Source organism: Heterocephalus glaber, unplaced genomic scaffold (genome assembly GCF_053883595.1).
Source record: "Heterocephalus glaber isolate CG9 unplaced genomic scaffold, H.glaber_assembly_v1.0 deba00001760, whole genome shotgun sequence".
Lineage (NCBI taxonomy): Eukaryota > Metazoa > Chordata > Mammalia > Rodentia > Bathyergidae > Heterocephalus > Heterocephalus glaber.
In genome coordinates this window covers 7,119,164-7,137,801 of record NW_028258457.1, presented here as the reverse complement: position 1 = coordinate 7,137,801, position 18,638 = coordinate 7,119,164, and the positions used below count along the sequence as shown (strand labels likewise).

General features: G+C 44.6%; 1 protein-coding gene across 1 annotated transcript in view; it reads left to right on the top strand.

Moving 5' to 3' along the window:
• The window catches only part of Vav1 (vav guanine nucleotide exchange factor 1), a 57,398-nt gene extending 41,286 nt beyond the window's left edge, over window positions 1-16,112 (top strand). The window contains exons 20-27 of the mRNA XM_004865648.3: window positions 113-249; window positions 465-530; window positions 4,144-4,175; window positions 8,066-8,182; window positions 10,425-10,512; window positions 12,414-12,528; window positions 13,952-14,103; window positions 15,815-16,112. Coding sequence (XP_004865705.1) covers window positions 113-249; window positions 465-530; window positions 4,144-4,175; window positions 8,066-8,182; window positions 10,425-10,512; window positions 12,414-12,528; window positions 13,952-14,103; window positions 15,815-15,868 — 761 coding nt within the window. The 3' untranslated portion in view covers window positions 15,869-16,112. The remainder of the gene's footprint in view (window positions 1-112; window positions 250-464; window positions 531-4,143; window positions 4,176-8,065; window positions 8,183-10,424; window positions 10,513-12,413; window positions 12,529-13,951; window positions 14,104-15,814) is intronic.
• The last annotated feature ends 2,526 nt before the right edge of the window (window positions 16,113-18,638 follow it).

The window sequence follows — 18,638 nt, the reverse complement described above, 5'->3', positions numbered from 1 at the left end:
ATATTGTGAATCTTTTTAATTTTAGCCACTCTTGGGGGATGGGTAGTGAGACTCAGATTTCAAAGTCCTTGACTTCCAGCCGCATTGTCCCACCACCCTCCCTGTCCTCCAGGTCTGCCTAAGATGGAAGTGTTTCAGGAATACTATGGCCTTCCTCCTCCACCTGGAGCCTTTGGACCTTTCCTACGGCTCAACCTTGGGGACATCGTGGAGCTCACAAAAGCTGAGGCTGAACAGAACTGGTGGGAGGTACAGGCTGAAGCCGGGAGGGATGGATGGGGGCCAGGTGTGGCGTTGTGGCTGCAGGTGACCTGGTCCTGCTGATTCCTAGTAACTTGATCCTGGGTGACACCTCTCTGGGCTGCCCATAGGTAGATGGGTACATGACAGCCATTGCTCAGAGAGATGGACACATACGGAGACACTTGTATGTGCTGCTCATGTTTTGTCTCCTGGGTTTTTAGGGTAGAAACACGTGTACCAATGAAGTTGGCTGGTTTCCCTGTAACCGGGTAAAGCCCTATGTCCACGTGAGTACCTGAAGTCTGGGTAGCCTGAGGGTGCTGGACTGAGAGAGGCCCTGGGAGGGTGGGTAGACTCAGGGGACAACTGAGACAGGCAGGGGCAGCCTCTCATGGTGGGTCACCCCCAACTCGAGGCTTTGCCTGCTTCCCCAACTGACCAGCCTGGGAACCATAGCTGGTCTTTTTCTTCCTTCGTCCTTTTTTCTTGTGGCACTGGGGATGGAACACAGGACCTTTGCACTGAGCTCCTCTCAGCCATTTTATTTTTTATTTTGTGTCAGGGTCTTGCTCATTTGCTGAGTTGCCCAGGCTGGGTTTGAACCTGTAATCCTCCTGCCTCAGCCTCCCTGAGCGCTGGGATGACAGGTGTGGGCCACCATGCCTGGCTTCCTCCTTGATTCTTTTTGCACAAAGGGCATTTGGACTGCTGCACAGGAAAAGCCAGGTGTACAGCAGGTGGCTTGTCCCTGCCGTCCTTCAGGGACTCTGGATTGAGTCCTGTGGAGGCCTCGTGCTTGCTCTTAAGTCCCGGGGAGCAGGCCTGTCCACCCTGCTCTGCTCTCTCCATGGTGACTTCAAATCTTTCCCACTGTCTCCAAACCCAGACACCCCCTTCCTCCCTCGGCCACGCCAAAATGCCTCTATTACCCAGTCAGAGCCAATCAGAGCCTGCAGAGAGGAGCCCTCCCCAGGTTCCTTGTAGCCCATTTTACATTAGTTCAGACTTCTAGCAAAGCTTTGAGAATAATGTGAAGAGCTTCTGCTTGTCCTTTGCCCAGATTCACAGGTTGTCAACATCTTATCCCATTTGTTTTGCTGTTTACATTCCTTATCTACCCATGTGTTATTTTCTTTCCTGAAACAATTATTTCCTCCTCATGCCTAAATATGTGTTGACAGAAGAACCTTCTCGTGTTTCACCATTGTGGGATTTTGCTTTTTTTTTGGTTCCAGGGATTGAACTCGGGACCTTGCTCTTGTGAGGCAGGTGGCGGAACCACTGAGCTAAATCCCTGGCACCATCCCGGGATTTTAAAACAAGGACATGATGCTCTTACATAATCCATAGCATCTGTGGAAGTTCTCCCGAGAGATTTAGAGAATGCTTTTTGATCCTTTGGTTTCTTCACTGTCAAACTACAGTGCGAGTTTTGCACACCGTGTTTGCTTCCAGGTTTACCGGGTGATGGTCTTCTGTAAGGGAGGGCTGTTCCTTTACCCCATCTGTCTGTGTACCCATCTGCAATCCACCTCCCTGGCATCTGTCATCTCCCTGACCATCTCTCCACTACCTACTGCTTTATTACCTATCTATAATCTCCTGTCCAGCATCAGCATCAGTAATTACCAGCTCTGCCTACCTATTACCTGTCACCTACCTGATCCATCACCTACCTGCCTACCTAGCCCTATCTCTCACCCCTCATTTATCCATCTATTATCTACCTCCCTGCTTTTCACTGACTCTATTACCTTTTTCTCATCATCTCTTACCTCTCTGCTGTTCGTCTCTGTCTACCTATCACCGGGCTGTGTGTGGACTACCATCTACCTACCTGTCTCTCACTGATCTAATCAATCACTTCTCTAGCATCTGTTATCTACCTGCCTGTTTTCATCTGCCAAATCTATAATCTGTCTCTCACCATCCTCACTTTGCCTATTTAGGCATTGCTTATCTGTATCTATCTACCTACTTATCTCATTTATTATCTATAATCTCTTTAGCAACTATTTTTCTATTTTCTACTTAAGGACCTGCCTTTGCCTATCTATTGCCTATGTATCATCTATTCATCTATGAGCTCTTTATCATCTATCTGATCTATTCATTCATCAATCACTTTTTAATCTATTATCTTGCAATTACATACCTATCTATCTCCTGTTTATCTACCACTTACCTACCCCCTATCACTATTTATCTATATCTATGTATCCTCTGGCTTTCTCCACTTAGGTCTGTTATCTCTGGATTACCTGTCTGTCAGTCATCATTTCTTTTTTTTTTTTTTTTTTTTTTGGTACCAGGGATCAAACTCCGGACCTTGCGCTTTAAAGGCAGGCAGCGGAACCACAGAGCTAAATCCCTGGCCCAGCCATCATTTCTTTTTTTGTTTTGTTTTCTGGGTTTTTTTGGTACCGGGGATCGAACTCGGGTCCTAGAGCTTGGGCAGCAGGCCACGCAGTCATCATTTCTTTATCTTTCAATTGCCTACCTGTCTATCTCTCATCTCTTATTTATCTACACGTCTTTTATCTCTCAGTTACCTGCTCACCATCTCTCTGGTCTGTCTCTTTCCTGTCTGTCCGCCCTCCCTCTCCTCTCTGTCTGTCCATCCATCCTCACCCCCAGAACAGCTCAAATCCTCCTCTAAACCCTGGCCCCTCTGTCCCGGCCAGGTCCTGATTTTCTGGCAGCACCAGCTCCATCCCGAGTGGCCCCTGTCCTTTGGCCCTCACTTCCTCCCAGGGCCAGGGCCCTGCAGCAGGCGGGGCCCTCAGAAGCTGGACGGGGCCTCTGCAGTTTCTGTCCCCAAATGCGCTGCCTGCGGAGCTCAGCGCCTCCTCCCCTGTGCCGGGCGGGCTCCCCACGGGACAGACAGGAAGAGGACTCTGCTGGCCTCGCGGCCACACCCCGCGCAGACACCTGCTGCTGTTCGGTTTCTGGGGGCACTGTCCAGGAGTTCTTAATGTAGGCACAAGTTCTTAAGCAATGTGGATTCACATTTCCCCGAGTTTACTTCACAGAGTCGACCGCAAGCTGCCACCGGGTTTTTAAAATGTTTCTGGGCTCCGGAGATTTAGCTCAGTGGTTCTGGCCCCTGCCTCGCAAGCGCAAGTTCCCGAGTTCGATTCCTGGTACCAAAAAAAAAGTTTCTGTTTTACCTGGGAATCTTTCCATATTGCTTCACGTAGAACATCTCTTTTTTTTCCTTTTTAAACAGTGAAACTTGGGGTGAACTTTGCACAATACAGAATTACCATTTTCAAGTGCACAGCGCAGGGCTGCTGGCTGCATTTGCCGGAGAGCGGTGGGCGGTGGGCAGCTGCTGCAGCAGGGCGCTGATTGCTGACTGGGGAAGGGGGGTGGGATTTTCTTTTGGGGTGATAAAACCATTTTGGAACTAGATAGAGGTGATGGTTCCTCATTCTTTTGATTGTCTTTCACTGTGATAAAATACGCATAACATGACATTTACCATTTTCGCCGTGAAATGTAATCATTTCAAAGATACATTTCATGATACTAAGTATATTCCCAATGCTGTATGTCCATCCCCAAATCCTTTCCATCTCCCCAGCTGAGCTCTGTCCCAGGAAACGCCGATCCCCGCCCCCTCCCCGGCCCCGCACCATCCTCCTTCACTGTCCCTGCTGGTCCTCCTGGGAGTGGGGCCCTGCGCTGCGTGTCCTCCTGTGTCTGTCGCAGCTCCCTGAGCAGCGCGGTCTCCAGGTCCATCCAGGATGTAGCAGTGTCAGGATTCCCTTCCTTTTCACAGCAGAAAAATATTCCATTGTGTGTATCCGTTCTTTCACCCACGAATGAATGAGGCGGCCTGCAGTCTGTTGTCAACCTGCGGCTTTGCTCTGAGTCCGGGTCTCTGTCTGTTTCTAGGGACCTCCTCAGGACCTGTCGGTTCACCTGTGGTGAGTAGAACTACATTCTTCTTATTTTCAACTGGGGCTGTGTGGGGTGGGGGCCCAGGCTGCGCATGGGAGGGACCTCCAGGCAATCAGTTAGTTATTCTCTGAACCCTGGTTATTGGCTTCTGGGTCCAGCCCTGTGCTGAGGGCTGCTGTGGGGGGAGACAGAGAGGACCCTGGCCTTGGGTGACGAAGGTCTCATCGGGAGGTAAGCACCTATTGACTGTTGAGCAGTCCTGGGGTGGAGGGTTACAGTGTGGCTTTTGGAGCCTGTTAACCTGTGTTCAAATCCTAACCTTAACATTACTCAGCTGTGTGACCTCCCTCGGTGACTTAACCTCTCTGCGCTTCTGTTTTCTTCTGGAAAATAGCTTAGTTGCAGTCTCTACTCAATAGTGTCATTAGGAGGCATAAATGAGCCTGTTGAATGCTTACTCCTGGACCCAGCAAACTGGAGGCACTTTGTATATAGATACACATATCTGTATATATTACCTGCTGCTATGGTCATAGTATCCATTCTGAGATAAACATTTTTTTTCACATTTTAACATCTTTGACTTGGGGCTGGCTCTTGGAATCGATGGATTCTCAGTCTTCTGCCTAACTTTGGAGGCAGCAATTTCTTTTTCATAATGGCATGCAAGGAAAGGGCATTTTGCCACCGTCTGTACCTCGCTAAGTATGCTCTTGCCTTTATATCCATGTGTAAGGGGTGATCAAAATATGCAATGATATTTAAATTGAAATGTATTACAGTTAAAGACATGTTGGTGTGAATCCCCCTTAAAAATACTCCCTCTTGTTTTGAACACTCCTATCCCATTGTTCTTGCCACTTTCTGCAGCAGTTCTGGAAGTCCTCTTGTGAGGCTCTTCACAAGGTGTGATCAAAAATACAGTGAAGGGTGCTGCTGAGCGCCGTGCAGTGGAAAGGCAGGGTCATAAAAAGAGGTCAGTGTGCTTACCTTATTCACTGGATCTGGCACCGTGCAACTCCTGCCTCTTCCCCGAAGTCAAAATGACCGTGAAAGGGAAATGTCTTGAATCAATTCAGGCAGTCATGGCAGCATCACTAAGGACTCACAGGACAGGACCTGGAGAGCTGCTTCAGAAAGTGGCCAGAATGATGGGATGAGTGTGTTTGAGACAGGGTGGTTAGAGGAGATTTCTGGCTATGGGTGTCTTATTGTAATAAGTTTAAAAAATGTAAACTTTCACCATATTTTCAATCACACCTCTGTATCAGCACTTTAATGAGGCCCTCAAATCCTCCTCATAACCCCTTGAAATAGTAGCTAGTCTCACTTCCTTTTTTTTGGCTAAGGAGGAGTCCTGTTTTTGCAGAGGAAGTGCAGAGAGGGGAAGTGATTGGTTCAGGGTCACCCAGTGAGGAAGTGACGGAGATGGGATTCGAACCCACAACTGTCTGACTTCCTCTCTTGATAGTCATGACAGTGAACACAGTCATTCTGTTCCCAGCTCCTTGCACACCTATAGCCCTCCACGTGCTTTCTTGCCATCTATTAAGAATGCCTTTCTGGCTGCCCTCGTCTTTTTAGAGGAGGAAACAGGCTCTGAGTGGCAGAAATCCATTCTGAAGACTTAAAGCAGGCAGGTGGCCAAGGCCGGATTTGACACGGTCTCTTTGGTTTGTGCTAGCTCTGCCCTTTGCACCAAGCTGTGGACAGCAGGGCCGGACTCGGGGAGTCTACTGATATTTTCATTTTGGCTGTAAAACTTAAGAGAGCATTGAAAGTTTCAGAGATCAAAATGCATAATAGGGGCTGGGGATTTAGCTCAGTGATTCTGCTGCCTGCCACGCAAGCACAAGGTCCTAAGTTCAATCCCCCGTACAAAAAAAAAAAAAAGAAAAAAAAGATGCATAATATGTAGTTGGGCACCATGGTGCAGGCCTGTAATCCTGGCCTTCTGGAAGCTGAGGCAGGAGGATCTGAGCTCTAGCTCTGCCCGGGCAGTTTAGCAATTTAGAGAGAGCCTGTCTCTAATAAAAATATAAAAGGGCCGGGGATGTAGCTCAGTGCCAAGGCCCTGGGTTCAATGCCCAGTGCCATAACACAAAGAAACAAATGAAACCATAATATGTTAGTGCAGTATATAAAAACAATAAAAATCACAGCAAAAGATCTCCAGTGAACAAAAATATGAAAATTATAAAGAGAAGAAAAAAAATATATAAATAAAGAGAAGATTCAAGAGGTCCAGAACTAGATCCAAAGAAGCAGCTGTCTGTCCTCTTAGACTCTATGTTTTTCATAGGTTTGTTTTGAATTTATTTTTAAAAAAAGAATGGAGATGAAATTCACATAGAATTAACTATTTCATGTTTTGTGGCTTTTCTATTACTAGTCCCATTTACATTTATGTTACATTCTATATTACATATTATATAATCAAAATTTATCCTCTGTACTGTATATTTACATTTAAGTCACATTACACATCATGTATTATACCGTGCACTTAACATTTATATTCTGTATCATATAATTACACATTGCATAATTAAATTATTCATGTTGTATATTTACATGCATACAATTTTATTATATATTATATAATGTTATAATTACATTTATACAGTGTATTTACACTTATATGGTCACATTATGTAGAGATAATATTTATCATTTATACAGCACATTTACATTTTCTCATGTTATTGCATGCTATATATTATCACACTGTTATGGCACATTCATATTATAATATACTTATAGTATGTTATATGTTATGTATAAGTTACATTTATATAATTAATGATTATTATTTATGTCATACATATACATTTATATAATTTCTTATGTTTCATATTTTTGCATTTATATTTCATATTTAAATTTACATTACATTATATCTCATGTACAGTTAATATTAATATTGCACTTTACATTTTATATTACATATCATGTATAACAAATATATTGCATTTATATTATAATGTATCCATATGTATTATATACATTTACATATCACATCATGGTTACTATTTATTATTTATATTGCACATTGACATTTATGTCAAATTGCTACATATTATATAATTATACTTGTATAATTATACATAGTGAATATATTACTTATTACATATAGGTAATATATTATTGGTACGGTATGTTTGCATTTGCAAACTATATTCATATTTAAACATAGATTCAGTAATTTTAGCCCATTCTCGATGGTGCGCACCTAACCCTTCTATCTAGTCCCCAAACACTTCCATTGTCCCCGGAAGAAGCGCCTCCCCCTTTGTCAGTCCCTGTGCTCCTCCTGGTCCCCTGGTCCTCACGAGTCCACTTCCAGTCTCTCAACTCGCCCTCCTGGATTCTCTGACCACGGAGTCACACGCCTGGACTTTCGTGTCTGGTGCCATTCACTGCGCCCAGGGTTTTCGAGGTGCATCTACCATGTAGCATGCGTCAGTGCCTCTTTCCTTTTCAAGGCTAATTTTTCATAAAGATTGCATTAACATATTGTTTTATTTATCATTATTTGTCCAGATGACTGGGATTTTGGGTCCCTCTTACCCTTCGCACCCGAGGCTGGTGCCTGAGTCCCCCGAGCCCCCTCGTAACCCAGTGGCCACAGACATGGACACCAGTGGCTCCTTCGATGCCCACGGAACCAATGACGAATCCGAGACCCAGCCAGACTCAAAGGCCGGAGCTGTGCCCTGCGCGCATGCGTCCAACCTTGAGCGCTACTTACAGAGCCCGGACGGCCTCTCCCTCCCGCTGGGCTCTCGCTTTGTGTGCAGGGAGCTTGCCCTGGTGTCTGAGGACTGCTGAACCCAGGCCATCCCACGATCAGTAAATCACGGCAGCTGGGGGTGGAGCCTCTCTGTGTTCAACTCCGTCCTCCGCGTCTCTGCAGGTACGCAGGCCCCATGGAGCGCGCAGGAGCTGAGAGCATCCTCACCAACCGCTCGGACGGGACCTTCTTGGTGCGGCAGAGGGTGAAGGACGCGGCAGAATTCGCCATCAGCATTAAGTAACTCCTCCCCCCAGTCCCTGTCCCCCTGTGACCCCGACTCTGAAGGTGCCGGAAAGCAAAGGACCTGGTTCTCACTTTGTAGAAGTGCACAGCCATGACGACCCCTTTTATTGAGCGCCTGCTAGGTTTTGGGGCTTTTACCTTCCTTATTTCTTTTAATTGACTCTCACTTGCAAGAAAAATATCATTCCTTGGGAGGCTCCCAAATTTTTAGCTTCCGTGTATGAGTAAGAACAGGTAGAATTTTTGTTCTGTGTCTGGTTTATTTCATTGAACACAATGTCCTCCAGTCTCATCCATGTTGCTGCCGATGACAGGATGGCATTCCTTTTTGATGGCTGGGTAATATTCCATTTTGTATAGAGAGCTTTTTTTTTTTTTATGCATTCATCTGTCAGTGGGAGGTTGGTTCCATAGCCTCAGATGAGGGTGTGAGTGTGTCTTTTCAATATGCTGATTTGATTTCCTTTGCATATCTGCCCTCTGGTGGGATTTATTTATTTCTGGTACCGGGAATCGAATTCAGAATCTTGTGCTTGCCAGGCAAGCATGTGCCACTGAGCTACATCCCCACCACTATTTTTAGTCTTTAAATGAACCTCCATACTGTTCTCCATAATGGCTGTTCTAATTTACATTCCTCCTTCCCCACTGGTTGTGATTTTTTTTTTTTTTAATCATTGGAGATTAAACCCAGGATCTGAACACCAAATTACATCCCCAACCCCTTAAAATTTTTTTAAAAATTTATTTTGAGACAGGGTCTTTCTGAGATGCTAAATTGCCTATGCTGGGCTTGAACTTGTGATCCTCCTTCCTTAGCCTGGGATTATGGGTGTGCAGCCCCATGCCTGGATACTATAGTGTGGTCTTGAATGGGGCTTTGCCTGTTGGAATCTAATGCTGTCTGGATTTCTGGAGAATTTGCATTTGCTTTTTTTGAGCTCATCAATAAGTGAATTTATTTTTTAGGTTAACATTTAGGTTAATTTTGTGGTTTTTTTGCAGTACTGAAGATCAAACTCAGGGCTTTTGTATTGAGCTATATCCCTGGCCCTCTATTTAAAAAAAAATTTTTTTTTGAGAAAGGGTCTTGCTAAGTGGCGAGGTTTAACTTCCAATCTTCCTGCCTCAGCCTCCTATAGCTCTAAGATTACACGCGTGTGCCACCAAGCCTGACTCATTTATTTTGATTTCTTAAGGGTTACTTTCTTAGCTTCTCAGCCTACATTTATTTATTTTTAAAAAGAATTTTGCTTTTAAAAATTATTTATATTTTATTTACATTAGACCCCGGACCTGCAAGAGAGCATGTGCAAGATAGGAATTCTCAAAAGATTCTTTCTTTTCTGCTTTGAATTTGAGACATAAGCTTTTCTAGCCTACCTGTTTCTTGGAAGGTATAGATGTTTGCTTTTTTTTTTTTTTTTTTTGGTACCAGGGATCGAACTCTGGACCTTGTGTTTTCGAGGCAGGCGGCAGAACCACTGAGCTAAATCTCCGGCCCGAGGTGTAGCTGTTTGGATGGTCCAGTCTTAGGGACCATGGGCAGGTCCCATCCCCAAGTCTTCACCCTGTATAGCCCAGTAGTGCCTTCACATTTCCACATCACCAAGACATAAGTTCCTCAGTCACCAAGACCAGCAGACCTGCTAGTGTGGCCTTAGCATTGACTTATGCTGATTGCTTGGTTTTTAGTTTCATCTTTAGTTTTGACCCATGGGGATTTCTCTCTCTTTTCTTTGAGAACTCAGCATTCTTTTTTCCTTTGTATTTATAGGGGTTTTAGTGAGAGAGTTTTTTAGGTTGCCACACTGGCCGAAGTGGTTTTCTCATGCAGTGTCGCTTTTAGTCCATGGGCTGCCATATTGGCAAAAATGGCTCCCTCGTTCCACATCCACTGTATTCTATGGTCCTCCATGTTGGGAGAAGTGGAGAGTCTTCCCGTGTATTGAAGAACGTTGCTTTCTTTCCAAGATTTTATAGGCTTCTCTAAATCCTGTCACAGGGAAGATGACTCCTTTTATCTGAGAGGAAGTTGGAGGTTCAGCACAGCCAAAGCCCCCGTGGAGGATTCCACTGGGACAGTGTCAGTTGCAGGGCTTTGAGGTCCTCCTTTCCCGAAGTAGCCCAAGTTTCTTCTCTGTCCAATTGTAGCCAGAGCTGAGCCTGGCTAGGGCATGGGCCTGGTCCTCACACTCAAAGCCTACTCATCCAGTCTTTCTCTTTCTGGTCCTAGGTTTAACGTCGAGGTCAAGCATATTAAAATCACGACATCAGAAGGACTGTACCGGATCACAGAGAAGAAGGCTTTCCGGGGGCTTTTGGTAAGGGCCAGTCTCTGCCCAGCCCCAGCCTCCCTGAAGCCCATCTTGGGACCCTCGTTTTCCATACTCAGAGTGGCCCTTCTAGAGGCACTGTGGAACCACTGGCCTTCAACTTACACTCCTAATGACCAACAGTGAGAGTAATAACAGCAGCGAGTAGCAGCCGTGAGATGAACAGAGTGCTCACTAACGTCCACATGGTAGAGCTGGGACTCCAGTTAATCCCAGACTCATTCTCTTCCAAGTTTAGCTCCGTATAATCTGCTGAGGACCATTTTGCTAAGAATTCAAATGCCTTTTGAGTGTTTTTGCTTCTCTTTGGAGCCCTGTAATTTTCGATAATCTTTTAGACCTTTTAAGCCTATTGGTCTAAGACACATGGGTCTTACCCAGGGTCTCTGGGTCCTTGTGGAGCTGAGGAGTCCTCCGAATGAAAATCCAGAATTCTGTACCTGAAGTACCTGCATTTTATTTTGGAAGGGTGATGTCTTAGATTTCACTTGGCCCTCAAAGGAACTTTTGGTTCCTCAAAAGTTTAATTCATTCCAAAAATATTTATTTCTCCCTTAAACTTTTGATTCTGAAACTCTTTGTTTGTTAGTTAATTAGTGTGTGTGTGTGTGTGTGTGTGTGTGTGTGTGTGTGTGTGTGTGGTACTGGGAGTGGAGCCCAAGACCTTCACACTGAGCCACATCCCCAGCCCCTTTTCCATTTTTTATTTTGAGACAAGATCTGGCTAAGTCACTAAGTTGTTTGAGTTTGCTGTCTCCCTGACTCAGCTTCCAAGAGTTGCTGGGATTGCAGGGATGTTGTACCATCGCGCTCAGCTCCAGTTTCTTATTTCTCAAAACTTTCAGAAGCAGTGCTGTACAATGCAATGAACATCTATGAACCTTTCGTGTGGATTTACTATTTGTTAATATTCTGTTTCTTTTACTTCTGCCTCTCTCTCTCTCTCTCTGTGTTTCTGTCTCTCTCTCACACACACACTTTTTCTGCACAATTTAAAAATAGAATGAGAATTCTTTGCCCAAAATGACTTTAGCACAAATCTTCCAAGAACCAAGACATTCTTACACCTCAGCAGAGTGTCATTATCACACTAGGAAGCTGAACATTGATGCAAAACTACAGTCTATACTATCCAGTTCATATTAGAAACTGCTCAATTGTACCAATTATAATTTTAAGCCAGGGGTTTGGCTCAGTGGTTCTGCTGCCTGCCTTGCAGGTGCAGGGTCCTGCGTTTGATCCCCAGTACCAAAAAACAAAACAAAACAAAACAACCCAAATAATTTTAAGCTGTTTTCCTCCTAGGATCTGATCAGGCACGAGACACTGCATTTAGTTTTTCTTAATTTTAAATTTAAATAATTTCTTAATTAAAAAAATCTTTTATGATCTTTGAATTTGAAATTCCCAAACACAGTGTCCTGTTTTGTGGAATATTTTAAAATTCTGACTTGCCTGATTATTTCCTCACTATTAGAACTTAGCTTATAAAGAACCTGGCTTCTCTGGACTTGGTGGGAGAATCACGAACATTTTCACTATGCAGGAGTTTTAGGAGATCTAGATAAGCATATTGGTGCTTTAAAAACTATTATTATTATTATTAAAGATAAGGCCCTTGTTACTCATAGCAGGCATTGAATTTGGTGAGCTGATTATTTGTTAAATGTATCTGGAAGTGAATTAATTGGCTATTAGGAGCACTGGCCTTGGGCTGTTAGGTTTCTTCCCCATAACATGGCCCTGGCCTTTCAGGAAGGGAAGGAGTTCCCCATTACGGGAAGGATTCAAGGAATCGTTTGCCAGGGAGTCCAGCAAAGGGCCCCTGGGCCTGCCCCACCTTGGACAGGCCAGCTGGGATAGCAGGTATTGTGCTGTTCCCCTTCTAGGAGCTGGTAGAATTTTACCAGCAGAACTCCCTGAAGGATTGCTTCAAGTCTCTGGACACCACCTTGCAGTTCCCCTACAAGGAGCCCGAGAGAAGAGCCATCAGCAAGCCACCAGGTGGGTCTTTTGCATCTGTCACTTCCCAGCTTTGTTGGAATTATCTAGCATTGCTGGATACAGTTTGCTATGTGTTAACACAATTGTAATAACTACCTTAGGAGTCCATTCTTCACAATTGCATTTAACTCACAAATACATTATCACGAATTCTTTAGGCTCCATCTGTATTTGTTTTCCCTGCTTCTCTTTATTTAAAAATTTTTAAGTATGATTCATATTTTATTTCACCAGTATGGATTCTGCAATACATTTTTCAGAAAAGTCACATAGGTAGGATAGTTTCTGAATTCTTATATGTCCAAACTTTTTTAAAAGTAGGATTAAGAATTATTATTAAAATGCAGTATTCTATTTACTTATTTATTTTGGTTTTTTGAGACATGGTCTACTCACTGTGTAGTCCAGGCTGGCCTTGAACTCATGGCAATCCTCTTGCCTCAGCCTTCTGAGTGCTGGGATTACAGGTGTACACCACACAGGCTAAAATGTTGTATTCTTCAAAAAGCAATATCAACCAGTTAGTACTTTGGAACAAAAATTGTTTCTATGCTCATTACCCAATAAAAATAATGTTTCCATTTGTCTCCATATCACTTACATGTCCTGCTTTGTGTATATTCAACCAAGAATGCTACAAATTAATTTTATGCTTTACAGTTTCACTTACTATGAAAAGTTTACTGTGCCTCTCCTCTCTCCCTTTACTTATCTGTCCTTCACTCTCTGTCTTTTTTTTTCTCTCGGTCTTTTTTTTTTGACCCTTGGTCTTCCTTAAGATAATTAAAATTAACAGCCTAGATTGAACTTTTTCATACTTTTCTTCTTGTTCCTTGTCCTATAAGTATAATCATCCTTTGGTCCCTGTGGAGGATTGGGTCTAGGATCCTCCCAAATCCACAGATATTCAAATCCCTTATACAAAATAGTGCAATATTTGCATAAAGCTTGCACACATCCTCCTGTAAATTTCACATCATCTCCAGATGACTTATAGTATCTCACACAATGTAAATGCCATGGAAATAGTTGTTGTACTGCATTGTTTAGGGAGCAGTGGCAAGAAAACGGATCTGTATGTGTTTAGTGTGACCACAATTTTTTCTTGAATATTTTTGATCTATGCCTGGTTGGATCCGTGATGGAGGATCCACAGAAACAGTGGGCCAGTTGTGTATAAAAATCATCAAAACAATTTCAAATCTGGTTGTATTTTGTGAATCTGGATGCTACTTGGGGCGGGAGGGTGATACTGGCTTTACAGCTGTATCCTGTGAACATCACGAACACCTGATGCATCACACAGGGATCTCTGAAGGGCCCCTCACCCAGAGCAGGCTGCTAAGAGTGTGTCTGCTCTCCACTGCCTCCACCCGGTGGGACATGCACCAGATGCTTACCAACCTCTGTTCTCTCTTCACAGCTGGGAGCGCCAAGTACTTTGGCACAGCCAAAGCCCGCTACGACTTCTGTGCCAGGGACCGATCAGAGCTGTCTCTTAAGGAGGGCGACATCATCAAGATCCTCAGCAAAAAGGGGCAACAAGGCTGGTGGCGAGGGGAGATCTATGGCCGGGTGAGGAAGCAGGAATGGGCAACCAGGAAAAGGGTGTGGGAGTGGGTGACCTGGTCATGGGGGAACTGCGCTGGGGCTATGGAGCGGAGGAGGAAAGGTGCAGTTGGAAGGGACACAGATGTTTAATTCACTTGTGCAACCTATATTTATTTACTGAGCACCTACTATGTGCCAGGCATTCTGCTAGATCCAGAGCATGGTAAAATTACTGTCCTCACGAAACTCACTAGGAAGGAGGACGTAACCCAAACCTGTAGACTTGTGACAATATTGAGGGCTCCAGATTGGGATGGGGTACCGTGGGGTGACAGAGGCATCCCAAGAAGCCCCCAGCCCACCCTATAAGCAGTCTTGGATGAGTTCTGAGTGGCCAAGCTGATAGGTGGGGAATAAAGGTTAACTAAGTAAAAGGGTCATCGGTGGGGTTGGGGGATATGTTCCAGACAAAAGAACCAGCACGTGTAAAGGCCCTGGGGTGAAGCCAGGCTTGGTGTGTGTAGGGGACACAAAGGCAGGGATGTGTGTCCGTCTGGTTCACTGCATTATTGCCAGTGCTCGGTCCAGTGCCCATCACACACTAAGTGGTCAGTAAATGTTGAATGCATGAAGAGGCAGACCTGACATTAACCACTGTGCTTTTTTGCCTGTGTAAATTTAGACTTTCAGGATTAGGATGGGCCTCAAGGCTCTTCAAACCAACTTGGTTCTGCTTAGCTCTCATTTTTGTTCCACCAGGCAAAGCACCTTCTTATTTTATCCATAGATGAATTTCTGGCCCCTAGAATTCTTCCTTACTTGAATAGTTCCTTCAAATACTTGTTGAGTAAAGACAAGGACAATAGTTTATATCCTACTAGAGGAAAACACATGGGAAAAAACTGAGGAGAATCATTGCTGAGGTGAGTAGATTTGTTAAGAAAATTGGAGGGTAAATTTAGCGAGCAGGGGAAGGCTTTGAAAGAGGCTCTTGGTGTGCTTAGAAAGGTCTGGGATATATAGGATCCATCTATAAATCCATTCATAAATCATCCATCTTCTTTTCATGCATCCATCTGTCTCTATGTATCTGTTCATTCACCTATCTGTTCATCCATACACCCATCCATTCACCTGCTCGACCATCCATCCATCTGTCCATCCATCCATCCATGCATTCACGGACCCATCCACCCACCCACCCACCCATTCATCCACCCACCCACCCATTCACAGTCATCCACTAACACATGCACCCATCAGCATCCATCAACCCATCCAACTTACTTTTATTAAGTATATGCTGTGCATCAGGAACTGTTCTAAGTCCTTGGGATTCAGTGGTAAGGCAGACAAAAATCTCCACCTTTGTAGAGCTCTCACTTTGTAATGTGTTGAGGGCATAAAAATAAACCCTGTAAATAAGTAAAGTGTGTGACTAATCAGATGCTGGTGCTATGGAGAAAGATGAAGCAGCAAAAGAAGATATGGAGTGTTTGGGTAGCACTTGCATTTCAATAGGGGATTAGCAAGGCTTTACTGGTAAGGTGACTTATAAGCAGACACTTTTAGGAGGTGGTGGTGGGTTATCATAGTGTGTGTTTGGATGATATATTTTCTGGGGTAGAAGAAACAGCACATGCAAAGGCCCTGAGGCAGGCAGAAGCCTGCTGGTATATTGAGGAGCAGGAGAACATGCAGAACCTGTCCTGATGGATTTCTCTTCTCTTTCCAGATTGGCTGGTTCCCTTCAAACTACGTGGAAGAAGATTATTCTGAATACTGTTGAACCCTAGTGCAGTAGTGGAGAGATGATGATAAACTGCAGGCTCTGAGCCTAGGATGAGGAAGGAGACTCTGACAGGTCCTGGTGGGCAGTGAGCCTGGATGGACTGGAGGGCCGGCATCCAGCTGGCAGGGCTCCCGGACAATCCCCTGCCATGGTTAATTTATAACACACTGAGTGCCTCTTGGGTCCTCCCAGAAAAGGCCGGGCTCGAGGTGATTGCTTTTAATAAAATGATGAATGCAGAGGCTGGCGCGTTCAGGGAATATGCAAGACATCCGGCTCCTGTTCCTCTCGTGTGGGGAGATGGATGCTGGGTTGGACAGCTGCATGTCCTGGTTTGCCTGGGGAGGTCCAGGGAGCGACAGCCTGAAGTGGTTATTAACCATGAGGCTTCGCATTCTCCCAAGGGTCCTGGTTTGGAGGATAAATGATCCAGTGACAGTGTCAGCCTGTCCCCCCCAGGACAATCCCAATGAGGACTTGAGGGTGCAAGATTTTACCTGAAAGATGAGCCCAGGATGTAGCCAGAAAGGAGTAGGAAATAAAGATGGCAAAGGAAGGAACCAACACTCGGGGTATCCGGGGACAGCTGGGCCCTTCCCGTTCTGGTTGGAGTCATGCGGAACAGGCCTGGGAGCCGAAGGGCAGGGAGCTGCAGTACTGATCCCGTGACCCGCAGCCCGCTTGCAGGCATGCTAGTGGGCGGCACCCCGAACACGGAGAGGATTGCAGCAGGAGCACTTAGGAGGAGGGGGCACCAGGCTGCTTCTAGAACAAAGGGTTTCGACCTTTTATGGGTCACTGGGGTGGACGCAAGTCCAGTAAGTTTCCCTTGGCCTTGGGCCCAGTTCGAGACTCAGAACACCAGGTGGTTGTGCTCACTTTGTCCTAGAAGTTGTTGCATTTTCTTTCTTTTTTTATCTTTTTTCCTATTTTTTATTAGTACATGTTGCGATACACAGTGAGCACATTCATTGTGGGGAATTGGTTGTACATATATGTGTCGCATCTTGGTCCTTTTTACTTCCCCATCACATCTCCCCTAACCCCAGATCACTTTCCTGTCTCCACAAAGTCTGTCTCCCTGTCTTCTGTTGTCTTTTATTTTGTTAAATTATTTATACATTAAGTTTCTCATATAAGAAAAACCATGATATATATATTATATATACTATATATAACTATTGATATGTATATAAATATATATGTATATATGTATATATGTACATATATATATGTATTATATATAATAGATATGTATTTGGTACCAGGGATCAAACTCAGGACCTTACACTTGTGAGGCAGGTGCAGTGCCACTGAGCTAAATCCTTGGCCCAAAACCACATGATATTTAACCTTCTGTGTCTGATTTATTTCACTGAGCATTATGGTCTCAAGATGTATCCATTTTCCTACAGATGATTCAAATGTATCCTTCTTTATGTGTAAGTAGTACTCTATCTATATGCATATCTATATCTGTATCTTTCTATCCATTTCCTTTATCCACTCATCTATTGATGGAAGTCTGCTTCCAAGATTTAGCTGTTGTGAATTGTGCTGCTGCAAACATATGGCTATAAATGTATCACTATGATATGATATTTTCATTCTTTTGGGAAGGCACCCAGAAGAGGCATAGCTGGGTCAAATGGAATTTCTCTGTAGTTTTTGGGAAATCCCCATACTGATCTCCATAGTAGTTGTACTACTTCACATTCCCACCAACAATGAAGAAGGGTTCCTTTCCCCCCACAGAGATAGTGAAATTTTCATGTAGTTGGTGCCATCCTCCTGTTAAAAACATCCCAGCCAGGCCAGGGATTTAGCTCAATGGTTCCGCTGCATGCCTCACAAGCGAAAGGTCCCGAGTTCAGTCCCCAGTACAAAAAAAAAAAAAAATCCCAGCCTCGTGGGGCTGGATTTTATGATAAGGAGAATGGACCTTGGGTACTTGGGCTGGCCCAGCTGCTGAAGGAGGGCAGGAAAAAAGAGGAAGAAACAAAGAAAAAAAAGACATACAGCTCCAGAGAGCAGTCAACATACAGACGTGCAGAGCTGAGTGCAATCTGACCCATAAGTTAAGATAGCAGCGGAGACAGATACAGAGCAGGGGTGCTGAGGTTTTTTGTCCTGTTTCGCCACCTATCAGACATCCGCAGGCCCAGTGAGGAGTCTGTTCATAGCAAAAGCAGCCTTCTGGTCCTCAAGAAGTAACCTAGGCAACTGTTACCATGACCCATGTGTCAGAGGTATTATTTATGGCAAAGCCAGTCGGGAGCCAAGGGTGTACCATCCAGCTGTGTGACCTCTAAATTAGTGAACTTTTAAGCCAACTAAGAGAACGTGAAGCTAGAGGGCTCATTGAGGGTCCTCTTGGTAACAACGCCCTCATTTTGTGCAAAATTTTGCATGTGTGTTTTTAACAGGGTCGTAATGGGTCTGTTGAAAAACCACAAGAGCAAAGAATCAACATGCTATGCTACACAGGGCAATGGTTTACTACACCCAGGAGTTTATTTTGTTGTCCCAGCCCTTTGTCATGCTGTGGTGGTCCCTGACTGTGCCCGGCAGAGCCTGCTCTGTTGGCAAGAGAATGTCAGGAACTTTGGAAGTCAGTCATCCGTGTAAGTGCTAGGGAAGTAGTGGTAGGGGCAGGGGACTGGCATGACCTGCTTCACTCTCCTTTAGCACAGGACTCTGCTGGTGTGGCCTCTACAGCCTCTCTACTCAGTGGATGCCACTACATGCAAGGGGTGGAGAAGTCTGT